Here is a 20,815-nt window from a genome sequence, read left to right as displayed (position 1 = left end):
TTTGTTCGTTGATACAAAGGAAATATATCCGAGAGTCGAAAAGGAAAATAAATTCCGTATCCCAAAAGCCAATGAAACGAATGACATGAATGGAAGCGCTCCATCTAGGGAGACTCTTGAAGAAATAGAAAAATGAAGAATTAGGGTATCATATCATCCGTAACCAGTATCCTGTATCCTGACAAAACTCCAAAAGAAGGGAACCTCTTATTCGGCTTCTGGAGCGGGAGCACCATGCGACGGCGAAGCAGAAGCAGAAGACTGTTCGTAATTCTTCTTGCCCAGCTTTGCGAAGAGTGAGGTTGGTTTTCCGGCCCTACAAATAAGTCAGTACGATATACATCATAAGTAATAGACAGGAGACGTACTTGAACCGCTTGCCCTTGAGATCACTCAACTTCTTCGTGCAAGGACTCATAATATCATCCGAGGGCGAGACATAGTTTGCTCTATTAGACCTGTATCAACAATAATTAGCACCCATCTTCTGATCAATAGGACGCGGCAGAAAAATCCAAGAATCCTCTTTATTCTCTCTTTCTCTTTTTTACTGTTTTTAGTGTTCTCCAATTGCAAGCAACCAAAAAAACCCAAAACGGAAAGGCGAGAAAAATGATAAAACATAAGGAGAAAGAGATTTACCGCCTAGCTTCCCAGGATGATAAAACGTACTGATCGTCGGCGCCGCCACCGTTCTGGAGTTTCTCTTGAAGGGCCTTGCGGTGATGTTCCATTGACACTTTCAAGGCGTCTGTTGTTGGTTTGGAGTCCATGTCGATGAATTTCTTCGCGTCGGTTGATTGCATCGTGGCGGTTGATGATTGCGAGAGGTGAGTGTTTGTTGAGCGCGTGGTGAGTGGTTGCGTTTGGTTTTGGGTAGAAGAGTCCATCGTTTTGAGGATTGTTTCGCGTCTATGAAAGACCAGAAGAGAATGATTCAAAGATTCAGGAATGTTTGTTTGATGAAACGTGAGAAGGAAGAGGAAACGAAGGATCTCCCTGCTTTATATGGATATAAGTGAGTAAACAAAACAAAGCTGGGACCAAGTATTATGGATGGGAAATTCCAGAACAAACTTTGAGCCAAGCCGATGGAGTAGTCACCAAATTCGCAGGATTTCAGGCAGCAGTTAGTTAGACTTGTATCTTAGTTAGTTGATTAAGAGAGATCAGAGCAAAGCAAGATTGAAAAATTATGCAATGGTGGATAGGGCAGTCCCGATTGTTGGCCCAGCAACCGCCCAGGATTGTATGCCTGGGTTATGCGTCATACTTAGTTACGGGGTACGTACTTAACGACTAGAGAAAAAGGAGAAATGATGATTAATGAATTGTCGCTCATAAAATACAGGGGTATAAATGCATAGGTAGTACTGATAAACATCAAAACAATCGCTAACTAACGCCATGCTTGCTTTTTGTGCTGTCGCTGTTGTCATCAAAATGCGTATACACGCGCAAACCACCCAATGCGGATCGTGTCACAATATTAAATGTAAAGATACAGTATGATCGGACTTTGTCTCGATCATGCTTGAAGCAATATTAAAAAATAGGCGGTCATAGGTGGTTGTAGGTCGTAGGTAAAAGGTAGAGATGAGGTCTAAGTATCATTGAAATCGTCAAGAGTTGTCGTGTAGAAGAATTCGAATAGGTTCATAGGTACGTAATTTCGTTTCATAGATTCGGATTAATCTGTAGGAAATGGCGGAAAAGGTTCTGTCGATGTATCACTTTCTGCATCGCTGTCGTCTCGCTGTATGTCATCAACATGGTCACCGTTCGTGGGATGGTCAACGCTAGGAGCAGCTTTCAGCACTGGCGGACTGCTAACGGGTCGGTCCTGGGGTACACTTGGTAAAGGCGAAGGACTAGGCGACGATGCCGTCGTATCTGGCACCACATTGATCTGTGGTCGCATACGTACAGCGTCGTAACCGAGCATATGTTGAATATCCGACGAGAACGGTGTATAAGGAATCTTACTAATATCCGAATCGGAGAAATCAGACATGGAGCGAAAACGGCCGTTGTCTTCGTATCCACTGAATTGGAGGTCTTCTTCAGACGAATGCGCCAGTGAGTTTGCGCATTCGCGTAGATCCTTGATTGACTCGTGACGAAGCGCGTTCGAACACTGTCGTCGGTGCGCTTTCTTTTTCGAAGGGTTGACAGTAGGTGGTGTTTGAGTCTCTGACTCAAGACTAGGACTGGACGGCCCAGTGCTAGGTATCCTCGAGGACCTGGACATCTTCGGACGCGGAGACCATGTAATCATGCTTTGAAAATCTATGCCACCTACAATCCCTGACCCACGCGGGAAAAGAATCAGAGCAAACAGGATCATGATCAAGACACTAGATAACGCCGTCATGCGTTTCTGAAACACGAGTTCGTTCGTAAGAATCGCGAGCTGAGAGGCAGCTGTAGAGACCTCTCGTTGCTGATGCTCAAAGTCATCGAGAACAATTGTACGAAGAGACTGGTAGACCATGTGAAGGTTTCTAATCTCATCAATGACCGTGTTATTTAAGTCTTCGAGAAATGTATTCATTTTAGCCATCTGTCGCTTTTCCACTTTGCTAAAGGCATCCCTGAGCATCCGCGATTGTTCTTCGATATAGAGTAATGACAACGTCGAGTTGGATTCCAACATCTGTAGTCGTTTGTTGACCGACTTGAAGAATGACTCCTGCGTAGTAGGATTGGGCGACGGCGGGGATGAAGGTATTACTTTTGTAGGCTCTACTGCAGAGGTAGAGTCCTCCCCGGATGCAACCGATGTTCTGACTGTTGAGGAATCTTGAGCTGATCCACGGGTGGTAGCGTTTTGGCTTCCGACTCGTGAAGCCATGTTCATGTCACCATTGATCGTTTGTTCTGGAGATGCCTTCGAGTCGGAAGGCGTAACAATGGTGATATTTGCACTTCCAGTTGAAGCAGCTACAGCAGTCTGATTCAGTGTGTCAGGCGTCTCGATGGCGGAATAGTCCGCAGCACATGTAGCTGTCTTCAACGTCGAAAATTCCAAAGCCGCCATCTCTAACACACTACCATTCAATGGACTAGTGCTTTCCCAAATGTCCAAGATTGGATTCGATATGGGTACGGTAGAGTTATCCAATGCCCCCTGCCCCTGCACAGATATCTCCTGCTCATCCTCTACTGGCCTTCCAACCTCTTCAGCGGTTTCCATAACCTCTTCGTCAGAACGGCTTGCATCCCCTTCGTTTTTATACTCCTCCAGCATAGTGGTACCATGCACTCGAACAAGACTCAAAGGACAGTAAAATTCATTCCCATAATGCGTGAGGAATTCAATCTTCACATAACGAGCCCAGATCAACGGATTCTCCACCGCAAAAGCCTGGACCGCTCGAGTATTCTTGGCTTCAAATATTCCAAGTTCCTTCCATTTATCTGCTTTGACGGGATATCGATCAGAGACACTGACTCTAAATGTGCGAAAGATAGAGCTGAAGAATTCGTAATTGGCAAGAACGATTGTGTCGACGAGAATGTCGTCACATAACTCAAGGATCAGAAATTTATTCTTTGCGCGACATTCATTCAGCATGTAGCTATCCTTATTTTCAATAAGGATAGAGGATGACCCAGAACATTCCGGATTTGTTTTGAGTACTGTGGCAGCACAATCAAAAGATGCATAGTTGAACCGTTCTTTGCACGTCGTGCCAGCGTCCTTTCGCCGACCCACCGCGGAGACACCGTCGGCAGAATCGTTATCGACGCTGGTTTCTCCATCGCTATTCACTTTCTCATTCCCACTTCCACTTTCCCAAGGTGTGGCCTGCGCAGATTCGGAACCAAATCCATCAAAATTCAATTCAATCTCTGCATCATCTCCAAGCGCATCTAGAGCGTTATTAATGGCTCTAGCCTGTGTCCGACGTTCCTGGCCGATGTCGCCACCCTGTCGCTTGCCGCCGACGTTGTCAGCAGACTGTCCAATTTTGGCGAGGTTCCGCTTCTTCCAGTCTTCGAATGAGAGGAAATCCGCAGTATCAAGAGCTGAGTCGGCGTCAAGTTCATTAACATCGGTGTCTTGTACTGGCGGTGGCGATGACTGCGCTGCCCCCGTCGTCGAAGTAGTTGTCGCAGATGGCTCGGTAGGAACAATCGAAACGTAATCAGACCCTCGACCACTCTCATCGTATATAGAACAAATCGGAAAAATCACATCATAAAAACTCGGCGCATGACATATCAGAAATTGATTATCATTAGACTGAACTTGGAGCTGCGACGCGGTTGCATGCGCCAAGAAGTCAGATGCAAGCAACACCCACACCTGCATCCACCTCAACACCTGAATTATGCAAGCTCCCGTCATGACGATAATAATCAAAACGTCGCGGCAGCGCAAGATATAAGAGAAGGTTTGGTTTTTGTCGTTATTGGAATAGGCACTGCGGAGTGCGGCGATGACAGCGCGCTGTCTCACCCAGTATAACAAAAAGTCCTGTGCAGATGCAAACATGTTAGTAACCAATACGATAATTGCAGTCCGAACGAAGTCATGGTCCAGCATGAGGAAATGGAGGTAGAGAGAGAAATTGGAGAAGCGATATTGTCGACAATATCAAGTCTGTGTGTGGGCGCAAACATCACGAGCTTGCGAACACACAGTGGGTACAATGTCCAACTCACATCTGCTAATTAGGCATATACAGCCTCTGAAATAACCGACTAATTCTGCACTGCAATAAACTGTCCAGTGTCAAAGTTTCCCAAGTGGAAACTCTTATGGCGTTATGGACAAGCGGTCAAAAAGGAAAAGGCCAGAGTAGGTATGGTGTCGAAACGGTGTATGTAACGGCGGTCCCAACCACGGTTCGCAAAGAAACCGGTGGTTGGGGAGAAGGGTAGAAAGAGGGGGAAGATGAACAAAGACGAAATTGATTGCGATTGTCACGAGGGCTCTGAGAAGGAATGCGACAAGTTATTTTTCAAAAGTGTGGCGTACAGTAGTTATCTTGGTGTTAACTTTGAAAGGTGGTCGAATGTAGTTGAAGTGTTAAGATAAGCCGAGTCGCTAGCCTCTCAACGGTCGGCGATGGCAGAACGGTGAGCGCCGGATTAACAATTTACCGCTGACATCGGATAAACTTCCCTTAATTTTAGACTTCAAAGAACGAAAACGGATAATATGTGGCGTGCTACATCCTGAAGGCAGAATTCCCAATTTCAAAACTGTCCATTTGCTTTTCCTTTCTTTCTCAAGAAAAAGAATAATGATCTAGCTAGCTACCTACAATACAGGCCCTTCCTCCAATCGACTTCAAAGCACACCAAGTACAAACTAGGTGACCAGAAACGACAGGAAGATCTAAATCGACTGACGAACCGCTGCAAAATAAGCCAGCTGAAAAACAAAAAAGCATTCCGCAATCCCAAAAATTTCTCCTTCCACTACCCTATTCGCAGAGAATAGAGCAGTGGCAGACGTCCAGGTGCTAATGTACAAGCACTTCCTTCTCTTTCTTGCCGACATTTTTGATGGAGCACCAAAATGCCGAGGACTCTCAAAACTCAATGCGAAAGGTGACTACAAGCTGCAATTTTCAATGACCGTAGGAAGAAATGTGCTCAAACAACAAAATAAGAATATGGTGAAATGGTTTCATGAAGAATAACGCCGGTCTGAAGAAAACGCTGACTTCTACCGCTCCAATGCCCCGTAAAACGATCTTTTTTGTTTTTCCATTTGCGCCGTGCCATCGAAAGTGATGTCGTAGTATACATAAGACACGGTGTCTCCGTTTTCCATCGCCCGCGACGAAACCGATGCGGGATGTCGCCCGTGAAGAGTAGTAAAGCAAAGGCGACAAGTCGAGTAGAGATCGATATAGAAATAAAGAAAAAAAAAATAAATCAAGGTCAAAAGAAAACACTGAGCAAGAGCACCCTTCACGCACGAGTCTAGGAGAGCAGGGGGATTGCGTGATAGAATATTGGGAAAGAAAAATAAAATGAGTTGCGATGGTATAAAACTACAGGTGAAGATCGTGCCACCCGCCGACCAAATCGAGGTCTTCGTCCACACTGCCGTGATAGTCACTGCTCAACTTCGCTTTCGGACGCCATTCCTTGTCGAGAAAAGGGTTGCGCCATGACTGGGGGCTGGATGGTGGAGATTCGCGTCTCCAGCTCAGATTCATGGAACGCTGCTTCTTGAGGCGAGGAACAGTCTCTTCATCTGAACGATAGTTCCGGCGACGATCACCAAGTGCAGCCCATTTATCAACAACGGAACGCTTAGGAGTACCGGTGAATCGAGCGTTTCGATGACGTGTCTGAGAGACTGGTGTCACTGCTTGAGGTTTTGGCGAAATAGGCAGCGGCACCGACTTGGACAGAGTCTCAGATTTCTCTACAGCTGGCCTGGCAATAGGAGACGGCAACTGCTGTTCAAAAACACCTACTGGCTGAATAGGACTGCTGGCTTCCTTGACATCTTCCTTGCTATCCTGGCTCCAGCTACGAGCATTGTTCTCACGGCGTTGCTGCAATGTGAGGTCCTCGTTTTCAGACTCCTCCTCCTCTTCATCCCAGAGGTCGCTCCAGCTCTTGGAAATCTGATCCCGTTTACCTTTGTTGCCAAAGACAAGAGACATGGCAGGCAAGGGCTTGGCAACATGAGTAGGCAAGGACCCACTCATGGGGATGCGAGCAGAGTGAAGAGACTGGATTGGACGGGCTGCCAGGGAATTGTACGAAGCACCCATGGCGGATTCCAGAATGGAAGCGGTCGAAGGTGTCTCTGGGTGAACCGAGTACCAGGAAGTACCAGCTGTCTCCGAAGGAGGGAACAGGTCTTCCGAGTAGTATTCGGTATCCGGAATAGCCGACAATTGACGAACAGGCTGTTGAGGGCTTGCTTGGAGAGCTTTGGCCCAAGGGAAGCTGTCGCCAGCACTGATGTGAGGAGATTGGATTGAAGGAGTGCGTAGCGGCTCACGGTTGGCACTGGCTGCGACAACGTCACGATCCTCGGTACAGAACTCGTCCAAAGTCTCGTCGTCGGTGGTGAAGCTGACTGTACGCATGATGGCTTCCCGCACACCAGATAGAGTACGCTTCTCTGGATCAAGGGCCAATGCATTCCGCAAAATCTCGAAAGTATCCTGAGACATGTTGGGGAAGATGTCGAAAAGGGACTGGCGATCCCTGACGTAGTCTGCGAACAAGACATCGGACTCGGTTGGCGTGACAAAGGGGTTGCGGGCGAACAAGATGTTGAGCAGGCAGATACCAATGGCCCAGATGTCAGCTTTGGCTGGCGAATAGCCACCTTGAGGCGGTTCGTACTGCTCCGGGGCCATGTAGCGGTCACTACCAACGCACGCCTCATGACAGATAGCATTGCGAGTAGCAAGACCCAAGTCGCCGAGCTTCATGGAACCATCTTGGCTCAAAAAGATGTTTTCCGGCTTGATATCACGATGATAAAGGCCATTCGAATGCATAAACTCCACGGCATCGAGAAGCTGCAACATAAAGTCACGAACATGCTCGGTTTCAAGAGGGCCACGGTTGACGCGGATGGCCTCGTAAAGGTCACCCATGGAGCAATACTCCAAAACCAAGTACGTATGAGTAGTGGTCTCGAAGGAGTGAATGAGATTGACGATGTTGGGGTGATGGCTCAATTTCTTGTGGCACTCAAGCTCCTCGGAAGACATATCGACAGCCAAGGTTGAAGCATCTGCGGATGTAGGCTTGGTCAAGCATTTGACGGCAACATCTTGTCCGGTCCAATTGTCCTTTGCAAGGAAGACCATTCCAAATGAACCATGGTTCAATGGGGCGACGGTACGGAACCGCCCGTCCAGGAGCTGGCCCTCAACGAATTTGTCTTTGAAACAATCCATGATAGTTTTGAAAAACGGATAGAGATGTGAACAGTGGGACGCCAAATATGCAATGTGACGAATGCGAAAACAGAAGAGGCGAAGATTATGATAACACGAGAATAAAAAGAGTTATAATGAGTAAGGGGGAAGGATGATGAACCAGCAATCCGCTCGTAGCTTCGTGACAATGAAACAAAAAAGGACAATGGTAGAATGTATATAGACAGTATAAGTGGTGTGGTATGTTGAGTAAAGAGACAAGATACGGCTTGCGTAACTCCCTAATCACCGAGCTGGGCAGTAGCAGCTGATGACGGCAAAAAAGAGGAGAGCAGTATCAGGAAAGGGGAAAGAAGGGGGAAAGAAAAAAAAAAAACGAGACGCAGGTCTGTAGAACTTTCTTCTAGAAGTTCATATAGATACTGCAGAGTGGTGATGATATATGCTGACAAAAGAGATGAGAAGCGATGGGTCGGACAGGTGAGAGGAGGTCGGTATGAGGGTACCCGGATGGGTAACGTCGACAAGTCGGGAACTGGCGTTATAGGCTCATTGGTGGTTATTTGCAAATATATTTGCAAATAAAAGCGGCGTCGTGCCAAGTGGTGAAGAATAGTCGCAATTGCAATGATTGCAAAAGATATGAAATGTAACGAAAGTGTTTCCCGAAGGAGGTGGTGCGATAAAGCAAAAAGCAGAAGATATATAGAAAAGCGAAGGGGAGAAGGTGGATATGGACAAGTAAGTCCCTTTACTCAACAGAGGTGGGGCGGGGGGAGCGCTTCGTAAGATCGTGAAAGTTGTGTTTCTGGTGGAATTGACAGTCGCAGGCTGAGTTGTTGTAAGAGTCGTGACTCAATATGCATATATCATTAAAAGTGGAGACAACGGAGTAGGATCGTTGTTAGTTGAGTCATACGACGACGTGTATCGCAGCACAACGTATAGGTTAAGAGTCTGGACGATGTGCCGATATTCCAGAAAAGATCCAATGATCACGAGTGAAAGAGTCGGAACGACACCGGAAAGCCCTCCAAGAGACTAACTACAGGTTCAATGAAGCACCTCTCGAGACGAATCGAGACATCAACACCTTAACAATTTTCACTCCGGCAGCTCGACGCCACAGCAAGGAGGAGAAGGTATCGACAGTAGCAGCCACACGGAGGGGGGAGTGGAAGATAAGACGAACGATGTTTCGTTGAAACAATTCACGGATGTAAAACTGTCGGCGGTCGTGGTGGGTGGTGTCGAATAGACGGAAGAATAAGTGGTAGATAAGGAGTAGTTGTCCGAAACTCGAGCTCTGCAGTTCCAGTAACCGAACTATATCGAGGATTCGAGGTATGGACGGAAAGAGATTATCTGATTGACGTGTGATAACCGGAAAGCTATAGGACGAGTAAGAGGAGAAGAGTGTCTGCCGATAAACAAGTGAGTTATAGACAGCTTATAGACAGCTTATAGGTGTGACGGTTTCGGAGGTAGGCGTATTCGGTCGAGCTGGGGAGTCGAGGATGTTGTCGAAAGCAAGAGGAGGAATAGAGAGAAGAATTGGTGGAGTAAAAGTACGCAGGAAAGTCGAAGGATGAAAGAAGAGAAAGGGGGTGGATGGAGAGAGTCGGTGTAGGGAAGTAGTGTAGTGAGGATAGAGACAGAGGAGGAAGGGGCGGATGGGATGATGGGATGAGATGACGGGAGAGAACATGGGACTACGGCCGGCGATAAGAGGAGAGCACGAGTGACTAACCGCATTCAATTAAGCTGGAGAAACGAAGGTTCACCCAACCGAAGCCCAGCGAACGAGGGAGAAACAGCAGATCGGTCACGCCATGGTCATGACGCAGCGTTTGTCCAATCACGGAGGCCGAGGGAAGGATGTGGGCCTGTTCTGATACGGGTTTTGTTACGGCTAAAAAATGGAAAATATGCAAAAGATGGAAAAAGATGGCTGAGGGTTTGCCTTTGGCCAGGGAGCTATGTAAATTACCTAATTAATTATGTTGCATACGGTAACATACTGCAAATATGCGCAAATTGCAGCTCCATTCTACCATAGTATGGATGCTGTCGGCCACGTATTGTCACAGCTGACGCAGTGAGACTGGGGAATCGCGCCACCAGTCGCCGTCACTGGCCAGGCCTGCATAGCTCTGAATCACACTCCATTCTCTGACAGGACAGGACAGGACAGAACAGAACAAACATGAAGCACCGTGTCACGCAATTGTATGTTTGCAACATACTTTCTCTCTGATGATTGATGATTGAACGCCAAAAAGGACGACTCTGCGGAAATGACAGAGCGTTTGCGCTCGGCCAGAAGGTTCCAGATGGCCGCGCCACACTCCTGAGTCAGTGAGTCAGCCGGTCTTTTGAATCTTGTAGCCTTACTATGTCGTAGTAGGTTTTGGAGTCAGTCCCTTATCTTCATAGTAAACATGATCCCGCCGAGTACGTGTGTGTCTCGTAAGTAAGTAAGTACTACATAACTAGTAACTAACTTAAGTGATGCTGGTTGCTAGCACCGAAGAATGGATTGATATGTTATTGGCTCCTCACAATCCAATACCCACGCAAGCAGCCAATCCTAAATTCTGGTCGTCGGCTTCATTCAAATTCATGACTTTGCTAGGTTTACTCTGTACTAACTAGCCATTCATCATCCAGTTGACAACGGCTTATCACTGAGAAGATTTGCTTACTGCCAAGTACTCAAGATGATACGCATGGTCCGCTTCTTGACACGAGAGCCGGGAGTCGGGACCCTTCAAACCCTGTTATCTTATCCACCGCCTTTTGGCGACCGCCACGACTTGTAGTGTATGGAGTAAGCTTCGATCATGTAGTCGAAATGTCTTGCTGTGCTCCCTTTGTTGAATGTGTTGAAACTTGAACGCCGAATTCAACATGCAGGCAATTGTCGAATCAGCCACGACAAAGAAAGCTCGACTCCAGAATGAAAAAGTATGCGTGGAGGCCCACGATTGTTCCTGACTGGCCTGCAGAGATCAAAGTGGGCGGCTCCTGACGCGCGAGGACGAATACGGACTAGCCGCAGCAGCAGTACAATGTCATTGGATGGAATGCGAGTCTACTCCTATTTCTGTCTCTGAGATGAGACGAATCCGAATGCAGGCGGAGAGAAAAGGGTAAAGCTCGAAGCGAGACAGCCAATAGAGACTGTACAAATCGGTCTGGTGCTCGGATGCTGTGGGTTGACGCCAATCAGTGGGCAGGGTGCAGTGAAACAACAACAAATGCATGCATTCTGCAATAGAGTCAAAGCTTATGAGAAGAGGCCCGACCAATGTACTGAAGGAGCGCCCCTCCAGTACAGCAGCACTGCGCAGTCGTATCTGCCGAAACACTTCCCAAGTTGTGCATCTGCACGAAGACGGATACGTACTGGAGGCATCGATACAGGTACAAACACCAAACAGCAACCAGCAACCAGCAGCCAGAGTTGCTGGGATAGCGCCTATCCTGCCACTCGGCAGGCCTGCCTGTGGGTTTGACAAGAACACGTTGGAATTCTGCCCAAAACCCAGCTCTTGCCAATGTATCATGTATCATGTAGCCAGGCCTAACTCTATGTTTACTTCGCATACTCAACTACGTACTATAATGTATGTAGCTAGTAACTATAGAAGCCACTGATATGTGCAGTCATCTACAAGCTAACCCGTACCTGGATTCGACCTCATCCTTGGAAGTACTATGTACTAGTATGTACACTTGTTGTGCATAAGCGTCCCCAGACCGCTCCTTGAACCGACCAACCAGAACCGAGCATTTGTGACCAGTTACCTTACCAGGCTTACCTTGCTACCTTGATCTATATCTGGGGAGGGAAAAAGAGAAAAAAAAAAAAAAGAGTAGTGATTCTTTTTCTTCACTTCCTGTTTCTTGTAGACGCAGATCATTGCTTATGAATTTCTATTCCATTCTAGCTTCGTGTTGAGCATTTCTGAGACTCTGACAACTTGTGGAAGGGTTGAAGTTTGGCGTTGATTACAATTTTCCCAAAACGGTATAGTCGGCCATCACCAACCCGTGACACCGTCGCGTGATCCTTGCCCTCTTCCTCTCTAAGAAAGTTAAACACATCTTCCAGCAGATAATCCAACAATAAGAGTTTGGTCTTCTCAATGATGCAGTGGTCGATCGAACCATTTCCCACTGGAGCACACTTAGTTCCTGCGTTCCCGCTTGACTGGAAAGATACGCACGCCGTCCTATTGAAGCTACGAGTCATAGTAGGACTTAACACCTCGGCCCGTTTCAATCTGAGATGTTCATATCGGTACCGACATGACATGACCTACAAAAATAAGGGGGAAAAAAAGAACAAGTATACATTTATCATTTGGAGTTGCCGAGTTCTTTGTTCGACCCACTACTAATGCAAGTCAAACTGGCCTGCTAATTATCAGATGATACTAGCTCCTAACTTATCGTTTGATGGTGTTTATCGTGGCGGTCCCATTGATGGATGGAAGACGTAGTTATGTCTTAGGAGATGGTAGTATAACTGTACACACCACTCGTGTTTGGAGTTGTATACACCATAGTTCCTGACACTATTACGCTACTGGTTATCGGTCCACCATTACCGACTGAGATATGAAACGACTGTAGATCTATTCGGGACATTGTGAAACATTCGAACGACGCTATGCTATGTAAGGAAGTAAGTAAGTAAGCACATCACTCACAACGGCTATCAAAGTAATCGCAACACAGAACATGGCGACTTGGGAATGAATATGTGCATGACATCTGACATATCGACATTCTGCTCCTTACGAAAAATGCTTCAAAAGTACTCGGGTATATCACGAGATGACAAAAGTATGGAGCACCCCTTGCATCTATACTGCAATAAAGCTTGAACGATCGCACCGCTTGAGCTGTCATACGTACCTTTGTTTCTTTTAGAGAACCCTGGGATGGTCGATGGTTGCAAGGCACCGTGCCCGGTACCTACGTCGTACATGCTGCATACATGTATAACCCCTCCTCCTCCTCCTCCTCCTCCTCCTCCTCCTCCTCCTCAAGGAATGCATCCTACGTTTGTAGTTCTACTCGGGCAGTTGTGGACTTGTGAGGATCGACTAGTCCTTCTTCAATTTCTTCTCAGACGGATCAACTCGACGATCTATGATAGAGTTGCATCCCATCTACTACGTACTTACTCCTTGAAGGCGTATATCTGGTTGCCGGCAGGTCGGATCCATACCCTACCGACGTACATAGTGAGCGTCGCTCCCCCCTTCTCACCAATGGAATATGTATCGTCAATACATTTGGAAGATGCAACCCCTCGAATTGAGTTGTAAATGGTGCATGCAATACGGATAAGAGCTGCCCGAAGTGCCGTCCCGGACCGGCAGGTCTGCATTGGCTGATGTTGCCATTGGCAATATCAGCATGGTCAGCTCTGTTTCGAGAACAGCTGTTTGCCATACAATGCGTGACTAATCTCCTGCAAGTTGCCGATTGATATCTTGGTTATCGATAGTATTTCAGCAGAAATATTGAATATGTCTTGGTGTATCTTGTAGTTCGTGGTTTGGGCAATATCAAGCACCGTAAAGATGAGTCTCGACATATGCGTCCCTGAAGCTCATGAGCAGTGGAATGTCAACACACTAGCAGAGTCTTTGCTTGAAGTAGCTGCTGTTCCCTTCCAAGGGTTCTTGTCACTGAATTCTGTTGTGAAAGCTGGAATCTCCTGGGAAATCACCTACCTAGATAAGAGTCCCGATATATATTTAATCGTCACTACAAGCGATATATGGCGTAGAACAACCGACGCTCCCACTGACAAAAACGGGCCACACTCGGATCGAAACTACTCGATCTTCCCGATCAGAGAGAACTTCTGCAAAATCGAATGACTTCGTCCGGGTTGCAGTCTAACGTTCTGTTTTATACCAACAGCCAACATGATTGGTCAATTGATCACCGGTCCCGCCAAGCCCGTCTTCGGCCCTCGCGATATGACTACAACCGTTGAAAAGATTCAAAAACAGTATCGATCTGAAGAGAATCGAGTGTCAAATTGAATTCCGAATAAAACCGAGATAAAGGCAGTGCGACTTCCTTGCCTGCGAAAGAGGAGGGGAAAAGACATGCGGGTGGCCGTTGCGCGCCCAGCAATGCGACAATGAGCAAGCGTTCACACGAAGATTCCGTCTTCTCAAAGACCGCCAGGTTTCTGGAGGAGCGGACACCTTCGACGCCGGGAAACAGTATCTCTATCAATGAACTTCTATCCAATTCCGAGGAACCCGAGGCAGATCATTCCGAGACTCATAATAGTACTCGCAAGCCTAGAAACTTTATTGCTGCTGTGGTATATCTCTCCTTTCTCATTCGAAACCTCAAATTGATAGACACGTATAATAACAAATGATCATAGGCATGTGAAAACTGTCGTCTAAAAAAGACAAGATGTGATGAATCCCGTCCCAAATGCGGGCTCTGCAAAGCCCTGAATCTGGAATGCGTGTACAGTGAACGCAAACTGTCCAAAAAGGATCAATCCATCGGCATGATTATAAGCACACTACACCGGATTGAGACCAAGTTGGAAAATCTTCCGTCTGTGATTTCGAATGATATTCGTCCCATTACGGGTCATGTCTTGCAGGCCGTGGAAGCTATTCAAGTCTCTGCAGCAACGGCTGGGACGCCGAGTGCGAGGACGTCGTCGCATAAATTGTCGTTTTCACAGAATACCTCACCCGCGGCAATGGGTCAGATTGAGGTCGAAGCGCAGGCATCCGTGGATGGTAAAGAGGTTATTTCATTCAGTCAGCATGGAGTCGTGGTTTGGCCGGGAATTATCAGCAGTCTACCGGAGAGATTTCTAGTCGTCTATGATCAACTAGGAAAAAATTATGTCCTTGACGTCGAATTGGAAAGATCAGCTTTACCGATGTGGGTGAATACTCCGCTTGGATTACCGAGTACAGGCAGCTGGTTAGAAGGCTTGCCCATGGCTTTGGTGAAAGGGTTATGCGAGGCGTTTTTCTCGCTTTTCCACCCCTTCACCCCGTTCATGGATAAACATTTTTTCTTCTCGCTTACGCTCGGAGCAGTTATTAACCATGGATTTTCTACGACGATTGAGACTTGTCTGGTCTTGAATGTGATGGCGCTAGGCTGTTTGGCTGTGCGTGCATATGAGGAAGCAGATTTCCCATTACCGGGGACACTTGGTGATCGTTTCGAACGACCGGCCTGGTATGAAGTGGTCATGGAAGATCCGCCGGGGCTGTCGTTTTTCAATAAAGCTCGGAAACGGATGGGTTTCCTCATGGAGAAGAATAACCTATCTAGTTGCCAGTATTATCTTTTATCAGCGTATGTTTCTTCTCCATGCAATACATACAAGGGATTGGTGCTGATACTTGATAGGATGTATTATACGCAGATCATCCGTCCGCTTGACTCCGGCGCAATGCTTAATAGAGCTGCTGCTTGTTTGTGTTTCATGTTAGCGAATCGCGATATTAACTATAATGAATGGGAAGGCGATATGAAGTCAAGGTATATCACCCTCCACATGTCTATCTGGAAGTTAGCTGACATTTTGCTTTTGCTAGGGTATTCTGGAATACAGTGATGTACGAAACGATTCTCGTGCAGGAACTGGATCTTCCCCCAAGTGGTTTGCTGTCTCTCGAAGACAACGTTCCCATCCCCAAATTCATTCCATTCAAAATCTCATCGGAGATCACTCCGCTGCCTGATCCGGATGACTCGTACTATCATCAATGCCATTTCTTGGCCCAGATAGCGAATCGGATTATCCTTACTCGAATCCGACATAGTCTGTACTTATTCTGTACGCCTCTTTACCCAGCAGCCTTTTGAAGTACCACTAACGAACGAATAACAGCTGAATCAGGAACCCTCCCCCGCCCAGCCGTCAGTCAAGAACTACACAACCAAGTCGAAGAATGGCGCAAAAACCTCCCTCCAGTAATCCAATTCTCCGCCAAGGACTCAACCACCACATCCAACGACGACATCTCCCCATCCATCACACCCAACGCACCGCGAACACCCACATCCCTCGCAATGCTAGTCGCAGACTCAATGCTCCGAGCACGCTATCGAATCTGCAAATTTCATATCGGTCGACCCTACCTATACAAAGCGTTGAGAACGCCGAATCTGTTGACAGAAGACGATTTTGAGCAGATTCGGAGTGGACTCAGGTTTGCTATGGATTGGCCTATGATTAGAGGCGTGTTTCGGCAGATGAGGAGTTGTGTTCCGATTCGGTTTGCATTTTGTTCGCAGTATGATCTCCCCACCCCCGGCCTCTAGACAAGTTAACATGGATAAACGTGCAGATTCTTCGGCCAACTCCTCATCTTCCATTGTATATCAAACTCGCCCGACCCGCGATTGCGTGCGACTTTACCCTCTGGTTGGGAACGATGGTATAGGGAGATGGTTGAATTTTTGGAGTATTGTGCCGCGTTTAGTCCGGCGATTAGTCGGGACGTGGGATTGATTCAACTGTTGTAGTTAGTAAAGAGTTGTCTGTTTTTTGATTCTTATGTATATATGTATATGATTATGTTGGATTTGATGTTAAATGTATCTACCGGTTCGGGAATGCAGAAGTATTAGTTTCAATTCGATGTTATCACAGGTCGACGCTACGAGTCATCTCTATGCTGGCGTGTCCGAGTAAGCACTCGAGGGTTCCAGAAAGACATGACGAATAAGTCTGAGCATGCCCACGTTGTAATCTGAGCACTGACTTATGATATACATGAAATATCATTTATCCGTATATCATCTAATGGCACTTCTCCCATAGCAAAAGCAAGAAAAGTAAGAAATGATGGAATGCGCCAAAAAACATCGGACGAAGAATCATATCAAACCAAAGAGGGAAAAGCTTGCGTTGCATTTTCATATAATGTCACACAATCTGCCATTGAAAATAAAAGCTTGGATTTTTACTACAATGGATCAAATAGAATCTGAGTAGTATAGATGATGTGATGAAACAAATGAGATGGATGCTCGCGTTTTCTTGCTGGGATATATGAGATGATAAAAAAAAAGACATATGATCCAATGATACAAGGAAGTCATATAAAGAACTCGAGAGGAAAAACAATATGACCAAAATAACAATCGTTAAAATGCGCCCGCCCCATTCCAGTCTATTGATGATGATGGATGATGATATGAAAAGGCGTCAGAAGAATAATGTATGAAAATGAGACTGGAAAAGGCGACGACAGTTTCCTTCCTTTTCCTTCCCTTGCCGGTCATCCCAAAGACTTGAGTCTGCAAGTACTTGAACATGGCCGAATCGGTGTGCCGGCTGCATGTCATTCAATTGACCGTCTCCAGATAAATAATGTGTTCGGTCTCTTTCGTAACGCCATCGTCGGCGTGTCTATCATGTCCGTGTACGTTGATGCATCGAACTGAGTAAAAGGACAAAAAAAATAATGTTTACAAGAAGATAAAGCTGGATAAGATGATGACCATGATGATAATGATCAATCTAAAGAAGCCGTTCGTCAAATTTTTGCCTGGCTTCTTCGACCCATAATTCCAAACGAAGTTCGCCAGCCTCGACTCGTCGTACAGGCACGGTCTTGGCTCGTCCGTTGATTTTGGGTATTGCTGGTTGTTGAGAATGGCTGCCCAGTTTGCTGACAGAAAATGGAGCGGTGCATGATCGGACGTGGACCTGACCGGGTTCAGCGACAATCCAAGTCTGCTCCTCTTTCGTGGTACCGGCCGGTGGGAGAGCGTCTTCCCGCACTTCAATACACACGGTAAATCCAAACTCGTCGTCACGCGGCAAGGGCGTTAATCGCGCGCAGGCAGATGCTAATCTAGCCAAACAAGCACGGAATTGTGCCTCGAGATCTATCGTCTGTGCCGTCGACGGTGGCCTTGTGGCCTCTTCTTTATTGCGTTCCTCAAACGTGGTGTAGATCTCCCCCACGGGCACGTGTGGGAAGCCGGATAGGTCGAATGCATACCGTTCCATTGGCTGATTTGTGCGAATAGAAGAAATAATCACTGTCACAGCGGTAATCGTCCCTTTGAGAATTTCACTTTCAACAGCGAGAGCGACATCGCTAATGTAGTCGCATACTTTCGGATGACGCGATTGCCGAACTGGGTAATTGTATGCTCGGACTGGGAGAAACGTTGCTCGCGGATAGACCGATCGAAGGAATAATATCTGGTGCATGGCAACACCGAGGAAATTCGTAAATGAGGCGGCAATAGCGGCCTGAGTGTTGGGTACATTTTTGGAGGTGCTGATGGGAGCGGTAGCCGTACCCGTGGCCATCGTATTCAAGGTGTTCATGGTACTTATGGTATTCACAGTGTTCACCGCAGTGCTGCTTTCACTGGCCATAGCCATCGGTGGAGATTTGAGCAAAGATTTCACGTAGCAATAATTCAAGTTATCAGAGGAGACTGGTTATCGAATCTCGTCGTTTTCGTGGTTGAGGAGTTGAGGGAGTCTGTCTGGTCTTTCCCTCGACGGCTAATCATGTCTCTGTTTCCGTCGATAACAGCAAAACGACCTCGGTCAGTAATCCACGACTATAGACACAGCCGTAGTCAGAGCACGGAATTCATTTATAAAAACCGATCCTGCAGAGGTTGAGGTGTATGTTTTTGTACTGACGGGTCAGGCCGGTCTGTTTACTGAACGTGGTAATTCGAGGAACGGGGCCGTTGTGGAAGCGACTGAAACACGATTTCCCCGAAGGCAGATAAGAGAGGGGGATTTTGCCCTTGAGAAAGAAGAATAGGAAGATGACAGGCAAGAAAATTGAACGGATAGATAGAACAAACAGGAAAGCGATCTGATAGAATGGAATGGAAAAGAAAAGGCAATAAGCAACGACCGTGATGACAAACCCAAGAATATCAAATTCTTATCGAGGGGTTAGCAGGGGAGAAGGGGCTTCCTTTCCCGATGCAGATGGTGTTTTCTCTTCTGTATGTATCTCGTGTCTAGTGACTTGTGCCCTATGTACCTCACCAGCACGACTCAACAATTGGCGTGACAGATGGAGATAAGGGGAGGGCACGTCCTAGAAGTGGACGGACGCGAGTGATGAAGGAATACTTGGGCAGTGAATAAAAGAAGAACCAAGAGGGAGGAGATAGTGAAGATCCCATATGGAGAAGAAAAGAGGAGAAGAGAAGGTGAGAATCAGAGGACGAGAGGGAGAGAGAGGGAGAGCGAGAAGGTGAGGGGAGAGCGAGAGTACACTGTACGGTAACGACCAACGGCGTAATTTACAGAGTGCTGCGTTAAGAGCAGCGCCGTCACGTGTTTGCGTCATACGGTCATCGTATTTTTACCGAATACAGTATGATTATATAAGATGGCAAGTATCTACGTTGACTTAAGTTACTTACTGTCTTTTCTTTTTTTTCTTTCTATTACAACATATGCAAAATAAATGCTACCGGCTGACATACTGGATCAATCCAAAGGATTACGCCAATCGCAACAAAATTTTCTGAGCAGAAATTTCGACCCTGCGAAGAACATACGTAGTAGTACGTACACCGTGCTCCAGTACAGCTCCACCGGGCAGCCGCTAAGTGTCGAGCAAGTTGCTGGTATGCTTGTCCATGTCGATCACCGGTGATGTGCGCTTCTGTATTGCCAAAAACGAGAGAATAACCACTGACTAGGGCTGTCCCTATGATATCAGCCAACTCAAAACCCTCAAAGAAATACCGCTGGAAATTGTTTCCATGGCAGTGTACGACCTGCCGTGAATATTCGCGTGCGCATTTTCAGTAGTACCGAGCTGAGGCTGGCAGCCGCATTATCGATAGGAGAATTAATGGGTTGATTCAGCCCGGATCCTGGAATTGGCCGCCACGACACGCTAAGACTGGACGGAATCTCGGGACAGCTCCGGGCGGTATCGCTTGATAAATTGATGCACGATATGGACCGATATGCTTCATGAGCACCCTGTTCAAGGAAAGATGATCGAGTCCGGGGGGAAAGATCCAACGCGTTGTGAATCATTGCAAGTCGCCATCCGATCCATTCAACACTTCCTAAGATCCTTGCCATCGCTTGCCACAGTAAATACGATTCGTGCAAGCGACGAAAACACGACGACCCCGTGATCCATAATAATATGGGTATTTGTATTCGTCGGCCTCCGTGGTCGGGCAGAGGAGACGATCCCAGCCCCTCCTGTCGAGGGTCATGGATAAGCCCCGCTGCAGCGGCGTCATATACTGCAATCCTGTAACTACCAAGTAAGTAGTAGTTTTATCCATTGTATGTGCTCGTACGGTGACTCAGTCTCCGCGATGGCAATACATGTGGCTCTTCTCCAGAAACCAGGATCTTGAGAACTAGAAATCCGCTATTATTAGAGGCAATCACTGAATCAAACACTTCCTGGGACGGTGAGTTGACTGACTAGTTTGCTGATAAAGTGGTTAACACTAATGTTAACTATTGAACTGACGGGCTAATCGCAGTCAGAGACAGTTGCCCGCCGCCCCGCTGTAGCAAACTCAACAACACAGCGCCCTCGTGGACGTGCATGTCTTTTCATTTATTGTATGATATGAGGCGTTTTATATGACTGCAGTCAGCAACCTGAATATCTCTTGCCGTATCAAAGTAGATTCTTGCTGTGTGACTGAGTCGTTGAAGCAAGATTACTCAGCCGAGCGGAAGGGGAGAACGAAGAAGGAAGGGACTATTTTTACCGCCCACTGTATTTTTTTGCGTGTCTCGGTATTACTGTATCTGGTATTTTTTGTATCGAACACCTTATGTGGTCATGGCCTGATCACTACTTTGCCAGTTAACCCAAATATGAGTGAATATTGCATCAAACAAGCGATGGTGATATGCCTCAAGAAAGCAAAACGCA

At 46.8% G+C, this 20,815-nt stretch overlaps 5 protein-coding genes across 5 annotated transcripts, besides 3 other annotated features; 1 reads left to right on the top strand and 4 right to left on the bottom strand.

Annotated features, from left to right (window-relative positions):
* Window positions 1-207: 207 nt before the first annotated feature.
* On the bottom strand, window positions 208-1,161 carry TSTA_119480 (uncharacterized protein; the record flags this gene model as incomplete). Its single annotated transcript, XM_002482133.1, has 4 exons — window positions 1,078-1,161; window positions 673-1,002; window positions 369-458; window positions 208-316 (listed from the first exon to the last, which is right to left on the bottom strand). Exons 2-4 carry the CDS (start codon window positions 888-890, stop codon window positions 208-210), a joined length of 417 nt encoding a protein of 138 aa, XP_002482178.1. The 5' UTR covers window positions 891-1,002; window positions 1,078-1,161.
* A 167-nt stretch (window positions 1,162-1,328) lies between these two features.
* TSTA_119470 (Sad1/UNC domain protein) lies at window positions 1,329-4,753 on the bottom strand. The gene is made up of 2 exons (XM_002482132.1): window positions 4,672-4,753; window positions 1,329-4,483 (listed from the first exon to the last, which is right to left on the bottom strand). The coding sequence occupies exon 2, from the start codon at window positions 4,352-4,354 to the stop codon at window positions 1,691-1,693; it is 2,664 nt and encodes an 887-aa protein (XP_002482177.1). The 5' UTR covers window positions 4,355-4,483; window positions 4,672-4,753; the 3' UTR covers window positions 1,329-1,690.
* Window positions 4,754-5,187: 434 nt separating this feature from the next.
* On the bottom strand, window positions 5,188-8,079 carry TSTA_119460 (serine/threonine protein kinase, putative). The gene has a single exon (XM_002482131.1). The coding sequence runs from the start codon at window positions 7,893-7,895 to the stop codon at window positions 6,015-6,017; it is 1,881 nt and encodes a 626-aa protein (XP_002482176.1). The 5' UTR covers window positions 7,896-8,079; the 3' UTR covers window positions 5,188-6,014.
* Window positions 8,080-10,051: 1,972 nt separating this feature from the next.
* Window positions 10,052-10,080: a microsatellite.
* A 2,815-nt stretch (window positions 10,081-12,895) lies between these two features.
* Window positions 12,896-12,935: a microsatellite.
* Window positions 12,936-13,913: 978 nt separating this feature from the next.
* Window positions 13,914-16,716, top strand: TSTA_119450 (C6 finger domain protein, putative). Its single transcript, XM_002482130.1, has 6 exons — window positions 13,914-14,238; window positions 14,305-15,251; window positions 15,306-15,437; window positions 15,494-15,735; window positions 15,790-16,195; window positions 16,250-16,716. Exons 1-6 carry the CDS (start codon window positions 14,050-14,052, stop codon window positions 16,425-16,427), a joined length of 2,094 nt encoding a protein of 697 aa, XP_002482175.1. The 5' UTR covers window positions 13,914-14,049; the 3' UTR covers window positions 16,428-16,716.
* Window positions 16,717-17,427: 711 nt separating this feature from the next.
* Window positions 17,428-18,306, bottom strand: TSTA_119440 (mitotic spindle checkpoint protein (Mad2B), putative; the record flags this gene model as incomplete). The annotated part of the gene is made up of 2 exons (XM_002482129.1): window positions 17,428-17,925; window positions 17,956-18,306. 2 exons carry the CDS (start codon window positions 18,304-18,306, stop codon window positions 17,428-17,430), a joined length of 849 nt encoding a protein of 282 aa, XP_002482174.1.
* Window positions 18,307-19,112: 806 nt separating this feature from the next.
* Window positions 19,113-19,165: a sequence feature (CT-rich).
* Window positions 19,166-20,815: the final 1,650 nt, after the last annotated feature.

Source organism: Talaromyces stipitatus, genomic scaffold (assembly GCF_000003125.1).
Source record: "Talaromyces stipitatus ATCC 10500 scf_1105507295555 genomic scaffold, whole genome shotgun sequence".
In the NCBI taxonomy this organism is placed as follows: Eukaryota; Fungi; Ascomycota; class Eurotiomycetes; order Eurotiales; family Trichocomaceae; genus Talaromyces; species Talaromyces stipitatus.
The sequence above is the reverse complement of the archived record's forward strand: the minus strand, read 5'-3'. Positions and strand labels throughout refer to the sequence as shown.